This window comes from Strigops habroptila, chromosome Z, assembly GCF_004027225.2.
Source record: "Strigops habroptila isolate Jane chromosome Z, bStrHab1.2.pri, whole genome shotgun sequence".
Classification (NCBI taxonomy): Eukaryota; Metazoa; Chordata; class Aves; order Psittaciformes; family Psittacidae; genus Strigops; species Strigops habroptila.
In genome coordinates this window covers 101779154-101789929 of record NC_044302.2, presented here as the reverse complement: position 1 = coordinate 101789929, position 10776 = coordinate 101779154, and the positions used below count along the sequence as shown (strand labels likewise).

Here is a 10776-nt window from a genome sequence, read left to right as displayed (position 1 = left end):
AGCTTTACTCATCAGTTTATTCAGACAAGACAGAAGCTTGCACAGTTTTGTATACAGAAATGATCTGAAATATATTAGGTTTTTCCCCCCCTGTATATTTAACTCTGGACTTTGTTCTTGCAAAAGTGACCTTTGTTTCAGGATTCACGTTTCAGCAGTACATATGCTCCCATTACAGCCAGCAGAGCATACTGCAAGAGAAAACAGAGAATAAAGATGATTGTAATGTCTCTTCATTGCAAATTTTTCCAAGCGTGCCCTGTCCAACATCACACCTGCTAGCTCAGTACACAGGAGTTGGGTTCCTACAAACTTACAGGACTATTTCAAGGTGATCATTACAAACAGGCATCACAACTGCAAACACTTCTGGAATTCCTATAAACTAAATGTTTTCAAAGTATTACAAATACTAAGTTCTACTGAATAACAGGCTAAAACAAGCAAGAGCACACAGCTCACTTCACATTAGGTACAAAGCCACAGAACCACATTTATTAACATGTGTTCTTATAGGCAACATTTTTACTATCTTCACTTGCTATTTTAAAGTATCCAAAATGTCTGCATACATACCTTAAATTTTGGATAGTCATTCATTATTATAGTCACCATCCCCACGTAAGGCAAAAACCTGTAATTCACAAAGCAGCTGAATGTAACACTAACCCTCAAATATTACATGGAAATGTCTCGATGTTACTCGGTGTAAAACAATCATTTATCCTGCCACTAATGGGTGGCTGAATAGCAAATAATTGTTTTTTCCCTTAGATAAAAATTTAATCAAGTTATGTGAGATATATCTTGGAAAAGTTGCCTCTGTGGTTCCTCTTACCAGTGTGGATCTCCATGTAAAGTACTTTACTTCCCATTTTCTTTAAGAAATTCAAAAACCCCCATACCAGATCCACTTTGTACCAACAGTGGAACTGACTTAAGTTCCACATTTTCTTTCTATTTAACTATAAAGAACAGACATTTTCATTACTTACCCTCTTGCTCTTCCAACGACATCCTTCTTCTCTAACCAGTTCTGACCTTCTTTGTACAAGCCTCTATCATCAACTTCATTATTATCACCTTTAGTCAGAAATTTGATGTTCCCATTTCCTCTAGAAGGCAAAGAGATGATAAACTAAATAACGCTTAATATAAAAGCCTCAATTAACATCTACAAAACACAACGAAGATAAACAGTGTTATCTAATCTTGTAGCGTTTTTCGCTTCCAGTCCTACTTATTTAACACCATTAAATCATTAACAGTATGGACTTTATTGACAGAATTAATAGATTTTAACAAGAAATGTGTTTTAAAAACATTCCTAGATTGTCATTTAATGTAAGCAATGACACAATGGACATGAAAGGGATATTGTCCATCCAGAGCAAAAGCTGTACGTGCCTATCAGGGAGAAAAAAACCCAACCCTCTGCATTTTCAACAGATCAGAAAGTTAACTCTGAAATCCTGAATAATCTCTACTAAGAGGTTTTGTCTGTTTTATTTTTATTCCACAAATTGGGGAGCAAGATCCTCTGAAGCCATCACACCTTAGAGAATTAACTTAAATCACAAGTTTCACATGAGGTAGTCTGTGAAAATCTTCCCTTGGGAAGAAAGTGGTATAACGCCACAGTGCTTTAGGCAATTTGCTTCTAAGTTCTAGACACTTGTTTAACTTTCAGTAATCATATTTATGTCAAAAGAAAGCTTCGACCTTCCTTTGATGGAAACAGATATTGAAGACCCTCTAAAGCAGCTGCAAATCTGCATCAAATTCAGCATTTTGTCACTAACACTCATACAGTTTTAGTCACTCACTGAACACCAGGCATACATGCAGGTGATGCATGCAAGACTTTGGTTCAACACTCCCATTTAAAGAAAACGATTAAGTTAATAATTTTGCTCAAAAAGCTGCTAACTGCAAGTAGTGATATCAAGAAACAAGGAGTTTTCACGAAGACAAATTAGATATTAAAAAAGAGGCAGTTCTTGGAGGTACAGATTTGTTCCAAAAAGTGTTGAAGAACAGATACTACTCAAACACCAGCTCATGGCCAGCACTTCCTGAAGAGCAAATATGTCAATGTTTGCAACCTCCAGTTAGCTTTTCACTGTGCAGAATTAGAAACAGACTCTGCTCCCATACTGCTACTGCTGGCAAACCCAATGCGTACAGCTTGTATTACTGGACTTCTCTTTGGCACAGGTTTATCTACTTCAAACCTCTGATGAGGGACAGGAGTCAGGGTCTCAAGAAGCGTGCCACAAACCGTGCCACAGGACTGGGCACAAAAGTGGATCGCACCCTAGAGATGCCTTATCTTCCAGCATAGCCTCACTGCCTTTTGTCATAAAATACTAACAAACCAGAACATAATCAAAAGCCATGGTGAAGGAGAGTACATTTAGAAACAAGGAAAACGCCAAGTTGCATTACTTTTCATGTACTTTGATTACTCTGTGAACTATTGGAATGTCTCTGCCTTCAACTTTAAAAACGACTATTTCACCAGCTCTGATTGGGTCATCGTGGAAATTTGTTAAGAACAGCAGGTCTCCCCTGTGGAAAGCTGGTTCCATGCTGCCACTACAAACAGAAAGAGAGGGAGGCTTTATTAGCATTATGGAAAATGAAAGAACCACCATGACATAAAACAGATAAACTCTCATTTTAACTGAAACGTGTTGCTACATCCATTCAGTAATACTGAACACACATTTAAACAACCCAAGCCTCAGCAAGCCCCAAGCTGAGTCAGCCTATAGAAGACTCCCCTTACTGCTTCAGAGAAATAATGAGATAACCTAGCTTTTCAAAGGTGTCACATACCTACTGCTTCTACAAACTGCAGTGAAAACCAGACTGCAACTACAAAAGCAGACCAAACTCTTACAAAACCAGAGTTAGAAGAAAGGAAGTGTTTGACAGCTCCTTTAAGTAGGTGAGACTTCAAACTCCAAATGTATCCAAGGGGGAAGGGGAGGAGACATAGGACATAATAATATTTGGGCTTGAACAAAAAAACCCTTTGCATTCACTTACCTGAGCACCACGACAATGGGGCTCTCACTTCCAGTAACCACGATCAGCCCTTTCCATATCATAAGGGCGGAAGACACAATCATAGCAAAGTTTAGGACTTGGTAATACAGCTGTACGAAACAAGAAAATCGTTTTGCAGAGTTACTGTGCTGTATTTAGAAGCACAAGATAGAATTTCAACCCATATGCACCACTGAACCACACTCCAGGCATGTGGACTTCCACGCTAAAATCATATTCCAACAGAAGCTGGTGGAACAGATGGCTGTAGTGCCAATCAGACCGTACACACCATCCTGCAGCATAAATCCAGTGTGTGCCTCAATCTTGGCTTATTCTGCCTGTGCGATGCTCCCATGTGTTTGTACAGGAGCTACTGAACTCACTAGCAAAGGCTTCTAACACACAGGAAGCCAAAAGCCAAATGATCAAGTCTATTTTGATCACAGGTTGCTGATTCCTCCCTGAGCTCATAAGTATTCAAAACACACATAAGAAATACAGCAAGATCAGTAACAGCAGACCTTGTGCTTTCAACAGTTCTTTTCGTTTAAAAAGAGGAGCTGTGGGAATAGAAGAGAAACAACAAGGATCATTTCCTCCTATTCCCAGAATCATGGAATGGTTTGTGTTGAAGGGACCTTAAAGCTCATCCAGTTCCAACCCCCTGCCACGGGCAGGGACACCTTCCACTAGAGCAGGTTGCTCCAAGCCCCTGTGTCCAACCCGGCCTTGAACACTGCCAGGGATGGGGCAGCCACAGCTTCTCTGGGCACCCCGTGCCAGCTCCGGGCAACTCCGAAGCCCCGGAACCTGCGAGCGGCCCCCACCTCCCGTCCCGCCCCGCGGGCTCGGGCCCCGGCCTCTACCTGCCGCTTGTTCATGCGCCGCAGGTCCCCGAAGAGATCCATGGCGGGGCCCCGGGACGGGCCGCACGCAGCCGGCAGCGGGAACCTGCCGGCGCCCCCCCCGGGCGGCTCCTTAGAGGGGGCCGCGGCGGAATACACCCACGCCTCGAGCCCAGCACGCCCCGCTGCCCACAGCTGCCGCCGAGGCGGAAGAAGAGCGAAGAGGCAAGCCCCGTGCGCCCCGGGAGTTGTAGTCCTCCTCCGGGCCCCGCCCCGCTCACGCTCGCTGGGCCTCGGCGGCACATGAACTACAATTCCCAGCATGCACCGCAGCAAGGGGTCCTGAAGAAGAGGCAGTTCGTCCCCTGCCCTCAGAAGTGCCTGACCAGTTTGCTGTTGGAGGGGGCTCCCGGTGGGAACTGAGAATCCCGCGACACGGCGGAATGAGCCAGGCTCGTGTGGGGAGCGACACAACGGCGGCACCGGCCTCCCGAGCCCTGTCTTTTGGGTTAGGCGGCTGCCGGGCACCTCTCGCTTGGACCGTTGCTGCGTGTGCGCAGCTCATTGGCCAGCCGAGGCGGGGCGGGAGGGGGGAGCTCAAGCGAAGGAGGGGCAGGAGCGGGCGAGCGGTAGGGGGCGTCCTGCTGAGGGGCCGGCGCTGTGGTGAGGTGTGATGGCGGCGGTGCCCTGCCGCGGTTCCTGCCTCAGCTCCTGCCTCGGCTCCCGCCTCAGCCGGCAAAGGTACCGGGAACGGGATGTACCTCAGGGAGCCCATAGACAGACCAACATCTGCGGGAGGTTGTCTCCTTCCAATGCAGAAGGGCTGAGCAGATGATCTCTGGAAGCCTCTTCCAGCTCTGCATCTGAATGGTTGTGTAAGTCTGAAGCAACAAGCAGCAAAACAGGGGCAGGTCATGGCCCAGGGTTTGTCGATTTCCTGGGAATGAAATGAACCAGACTGGTGCTTTCACCGAGTTCAGGAGGAGTTCCCAAAGAGTGGAAATGACAAAGGGAGAACAAAGAGCACGGGAAATGCTACTGAGAGAAATGGAAACAAAGAGTTTGCCTCAAGGAGACTGGGAAAGTGTGTGCTCCAGACTTTCTGTTAGCAAACAGCTGGCAAAGAGTGACTGCCCGTGCTAGAACTGGCCTTAAAGCATAGCAGACGCTGAGAGCTGAGGCTGCTCGTCCTGGAGAAAAGAAGGCTCCAGGGGATCTTGTCAACTTACATCAATACCTGAGTAGATAAAGAGCCAGACTCTTCTTGCTGGTATTCAAAGTACGTGACACAACTTGTCATTATCTCCCTCGAAGCAGATGTAGTATTCACAAGTAATTACTAAGCCGTAAGGAAAATACACCAGAGCAAACTCAAAGGTGGCTGAAGGTTGCTGAATGCTCTTTGTGTAATGAAGATTGGCATTAAACAGCTCTGGAGCAAAGTTACCTGTTCTTCAGGAGTAGGATCTGCCACTGGAATGTTTGGTAGGTGCTTGCCCAGTGACAGCTTTTCTACAGTTCCCCTGGAGCAGCTTTTTCATCCCATGATACTTGGACACATTTTTGGTCTTTAAACGAAGGTTTTCTCCCTTAAAGATTAAAAATGGTGATTGGGAAGCACATTCAGTGTGAGGGAGACTCCCACATCACATCCTGTGGGTGACTGAACCACAGAATCTGGAGCCACATGTTGGTTTCCAAACACATCCGGGACATATGAGTCCTGCAGAGTTTACAGAGGTGTCCAGATAAGACAGAGGAAAGGAATGATAAAGATCACAGTTCAGCGAAGCTTTAGGACAAGTCCAAACAGCTTTTGCTTACCTTCTGCCCATGACACAAATGTGAGACTTGTTGCTCCAAGAGTCATTCAAGTCTTCATTCATTTGCTCCTCCAACAGCAGTGGATTGGCCAGAAAATCATGCCTTTCAAGCAAAAAAGGCCAAATTCTCACTTTCATCACGGTAAACCTAAACCCCTCATTGAATATACCACTGATTTACACTAAGGCGTAGCAGAACTGAGTTCAGACCTGAAGCTCATAGGCAGTTATAAGCAATCTGACAATTAAAGCTTGGTTAAAATTACTTTGCCATTGGAATGGCATCTTTATGTTATTTCTTGTGGTTATAGATGTACATTTCACTTTAGCTATTAAAATAATTCATTATTTTAGTGCAGAATATCATATGTGACTTAATATAAGAAAAACCCCACAACAAACCAGCTTTTGTTCCACAATACTGTGCACCACAGCCAAATTCCTACTAAAGTAGAATAGATTTAAACATTACTTTGCATTGAATTATGTGTTGACATTTAACAGTAAAAATTTGACCCTTTTGTATTATCCAGTTCTTCTAAGCAAGTTTATAATGTGTTTGCAAGGTTATTTCATACTGGCTGTGATGTTTGAGGTAGTTTGGGTTCTTAACAATATGTTCTCCATGAACCATTTCAGATGGCTTTTCCTGGTTCAACACCTGCCCAGTGCAGTGCTGCGATGTGTGACTGTGACCCAGCTCTCCAACTGAACCACACTCTGCAGTCCTCCAGTGCTGCTACGCAGGTATGAAATATGGACCAGACCAGTGCAAGAAGGTATGGCTGGAAGCATGTGGGCTGTTTGATGCCTTGCTGTGCTCTCTTGTGGCTGCTGCAACCTAAAATGAACCATGAGACTTTTGAGGCTGTTGCAGGATTTCACTGATGCAAAGGAAACAGGAGGACTTAGGATGTGATTGTGCTTCTACATCCTCCCATAGAGTTGTGTGCAGTCTCTCTGTGATTAGGAAGTCACGGAGATGTGACATCCTTTTGTCCAAGGCACAAACCCACACTTCATTCAGAGGCCCTAGTATCAGTTTGCCATTGATTACAGTTCCAAAACTCAGAAGACACTTTTACTCACCCATTGTTCATGGTGAAACAAGGGAAACATTAGGAAGGTGCTGGGAATCACCCCCACTTCTGCTGGTGGTTTTATTCTTTCACCATCACCATCGATGATTTCGATTATTAAAGGTTACATGTGTTTTGCAATCTTCCCCTGCTGTGGATGTTTGACTTCAATATTTGTATAGCAGATCTGCTGGAGCTCTGCACCTAGAAAATGATGCTCATTTTTAGTACACGGAAAAATGTAGCTCTTGACATTCTGGCTGATTTGCCAGACCTTTGCAAACATCCAGGTCTTAGTGCTACCTCTGTGGATAATATTTGAATGACGGCTCTGTGTTTTCAAAGAGATTCATCATGGGCAAATAACCAGCAACTTGCACCTGAGCTGAGAAATATAGGTTAATAGGGAAAGCCATTGGAGTCCTTTTGCAGCCACTGTGAGTAAAGCACAGATGAAATGCAGTAACTCACTTCCCCAGTGAGCACTCTTCTTTTCAAATACATTTGGAACTATTCTGCTGCCTGTTCCTATTGCTCAATAGGCTGCTAGAGCAGCCACTAATGCACAGAGTGGTGTCCAAAAGCAACAGGATGCCACTTACACCAACACCACACTCTCCTCCTCTCCAATACTTGGAGCACTAAGCTGCCTGTATGAGTGGTTGCATCTGAGTGCAAGTAAGTGGAAACCATCATTACACCATTTTCTGAGCCACAAAGCTGAGGGAATGTACCCCTGACTCAGTTCCCTCATTCCACATGAAATCATGTTCTGACAAAGATAGGAATGCTGACAGCTCTCCTGCAGCACCGACAGGGAGCCCTGGGCCCCTCTTTCTTCCTTCTTGTGTGGTTTACATGTGGCTTCATTATCTCCAGCACTTCAGTCTCATTCATTTCATACACACTATATCCACTGATGTGCTGAAGGGCTTTGTTCTGTGTGTGAAAAGTACTGCAGTGGAATATAGCCCCAGGCACACACCCTTGCTCTTCAAAGTCATTTCTGAAGTAATTTCAGCTGCTTCTGTTAGCCCACACACCAAGTGGTCTCAGGCAAAACTACATGCCTTGCCTTTGAAATCCCATTAAGGCTCCTTAGAATTGGGCACCCAACAGACAGGACGCTGTGACCTGTCACTGGGGAAATGGAGAGCTTCATGTTTGGAGTTATGATGGGCCTCTCTGGCTTCACCCTTCTGAGAGGGGTTTTCAGTCACTGAAAGTCCAAGTACAGACCCTCCCCTGGGGCTTGGAAAGATTCTGGTTTATCTTTTGTTTTCAGTGCATGCCTCCCAGGGGCATTCTCATTTTGCCATTGTGTCTTCTGTTGGGTTTGTATTGCATTCAAAGTTCTCTGCCCTTTAGCTCAATTTAACTCCTTTCTTTGCTTTAAGGATAGGTGTTAGCTGGACAGTGAGAGGTTTAGAATGTAAAAGACCTCAGCAAGGATGCCTTTGTAAATAGCCTGTGAGAATTCTTTCCTTTCTTTCCTCTCCTTTCCGCTGATTCAGGCTCTGCCTGTGCCTCCAGCCAGCCTGGAGCTGCCTCTGCCCCATAGAATCATAGAATCATAGAATAGTAAGGGTTGGAAAGGACCTTAAGATCATCTAGTTCCAACCCCCCTGCCATGGGCAGGGACACCTTGCCCTAAACCATGTGGTCCAAGGCTCTGTCCAACCTGGCCTTGAACACTGCCAGGGATGGAGCATCCACAACCTCCCTGGGCAACCCATTCCAGTGCTTCACCACCCTCACTGTAAAGAACTTCTTCTTTATATCTAATCTAAACTTCCCCTGTTTAAGTTTGAACCCATTACCCCTTGTCCTACCACTACAGTCCCTAAGGAAGAGTCCCTCCCCGGCATCCTTATAGACCCCCTTCAAATACTGGAAGGCTGCTATGGGGTCTCCACGCAGCCTTCTCTTCTCCAGGCTGAACAGCCCCAACTCTCTCAGCCTGTCTTCATATGGGAGGTGCTACAGCCCTCTTATCATCCTCGTGGCCCTCCTCTGGACTCGCTCCAACAGCTCCATGTCCTTTTCATGTTGAGGACACCAGAACTGTACGCAGTACTCCAAGTGAGGTCTCACAAGAGCAGAGTAGAGGGGCAGGATCACCTCCTTCGACCTGCTGGTCACGCTTCTTTTGATGCAGCTCAGGATATGGTTGGCTTTCTGGGCTGCAAGCACACACTGCCGGCTCATGTTAAGCTTCTCGTCAACCAACATCCCTGGGGCTGCAGCTCATGGTGAGACATGACCACATGTGCCCAAAGCCCTCCCGCAGACCCAGCTCCAGAGAGTCCCTGCTGCTGTGTGTGACACAAGGAGGGACCCTGAGGAGCCCCACTGCATGAAACACCAGTCATGTACTGGAGTGCTGGCTCAAAGCACCACTTCTTTATTCATCACAATAATGATATTAATCTGATCACAATATGATATTAATACCTGACAAATCTCCTGTGAAGCAGGAAAACAGATTGTCTTGGGGGGGGGGGGTGGGTGTAGTAAGCATTACCAATAAAGATTAATGTTTCTTGGGTGCTTTTGATGTGCTGATGTCTTCTTTGTAACAGGGACATGGTGCTGTGAGGTGTTTGCTGTCATCTCCCCCAGATCCCAGGGTACCTCTGTAGGGATGCAAGGAGGCAGACTTGATCTGTGGTTAAGTCAAAAGCTCTGCCTCTACCTTCTTGGCCTGTGGTTGGTTCCCTTTTAGCACAGCTGAATCTAACATCTTTAGAAAACATCCTGGCCAAAGTGCGACTGCTTCTGGAAGGATCTAGGAGCTCTCACAAAGCTAGCTCCCTCAGCCTTAGCTTGGGTTAGACAGGGCTGAAGGTGATACAGGAGAGCAGGAGCACCTTGGAAACCTCTGTCTGCTTCCACTGTTCTGGGAGCCACAGCTGTACAGTGCTGGAAAGCTCAGAGGCTAGTGGTGATTTTTTGATGGAGGAAAGGTCATGTCATTCCTCTGCCTTCCCAATGCATTTTAATTCCTAAACAGTTCTGGTTTAGTTTTAGTTCCCAAAGTTTATGTGCAGCTCTTGTTTTCTGGTCGCCTCAGTGTCTTGAACCATGATGACTTTTCCATGATCTCTTCTCTTTGCTGTAACTGTATTACCTGGGAAGATGAGCAGTGTAGCACCAGCAATTCGCTGGTAATGATATTTGTTAGCTAGCTATCTGCTTCATACAAGACAATCTGGCCCCTGGTCACTGAGTTCAGTGAAGACAAATTTGGCCTCTGACCATAGAAGCTGCTATTTGATGCTTGTGCTTTGACTTTCCTGAGCATTTGGAAGTGCTGGACATTACATGAGTGAAATACATCATGTGTGGGCAACATCTCAGCGAGGGTAAAGCATCCAGACCAATGCTGGTGCTGCGTGATGGAGATGTTTCTGTGCTTATAAAAGGCTCTGCTCATTTTGCTAACAGCAACGGTATGGAAATAAAATCACCAAGGGCTATTTTGAGACAGTAGCTCCTCCACTTGCAGCCTGAGTGCATTCATCAGGGGCTGCTCTGCATTTTAACTGGGAAAGTGACAGTCACTTCAACTGGGAAATATTGTTATACTTCAGTATTAATCTGGCACACAGAGCTATGCCAATGGAGCCGAGTGGTGGCCAGGCTCAGAGACAGCAACACTTATAAAGCAGTGCATCCATCTCCCCACCATTGGATTAGAATCACTGAATACAAAAGAGCAGAATTTGGGTATATGAAATAAATGAACTGCATAAAGGCTTCTGCCAAATCACATTAGGGGCCAGAGCTGTGAAGGATACAATGCTAATAGTACATTACTGCTCCAAATATTGTTTTCCTTCAAACTAGGAACTTGGGGGTCAGAGAAGAAAACTGTAATGCCTCCTGTTCATTTTCCAGTTGGATCTGGGTCATTCCCAATGCCTTGTTCTACCAGGTCTGTTCAAAACACTCCATAGCAGTGGAAGAAGT

At 45.5% G+C, this 10776-nt stretch overlaps 1 protein-coding gene across 1 annotated transcript; it reads right to left on the bottom strand.

The window, feature by feature from the left end:
* On the bottom strand, window positions 1-4241 carry SEC11C (SEC11 homolog C, signal peptidase complex subunit). The gene is made up of 6 exons (XM_030474866.1): window positions 3924-4241; window positions 3055-3164; window positions 2449-2598; window positions 996-1115; window positions 577-634; window positions 1-191 (listed from the first exon to the last, which is right to left on the bottom strand). The coding sequence occupies exons 1-6, from the start codon at window positions 4224-4226 to the stop codon at window positions 138-140; spliced, it is 795 nt and encodes a 264-aa protein (XP_030330726.1). The 5' UTR covers window positions 4227-4241; the 3' UTR covers window positions 1-137.
* Window positions 4242-10776: the final 6535 nt, after the last annotated feature.

Bases quoted from the DNA above. Each gene is read 5' to 3' on its own strand.
- SEC11C (XM_030474866.1), bottom strand. From the start codon at position 4,226: ATGCTGGGAATTGTAGTTCATGTGCCGCCGAGGCCCAGCGAGCGTGAG. The intron at 3,165-3,923 runs GTAGAGGCCGGG...TGTTTCGTACAG, and splicing joins GGCGCATGAACAAGCGGCAG to CTGTATTACCAAGTCCTAAA. The intron at 2,599-3,054 runs GTAAGTGAATGC...TTCTGTTTGTAG, and splicing joins CCCATTGTCGTGGTGCTCAG to TGGCAGCATGGAACCAGCTT.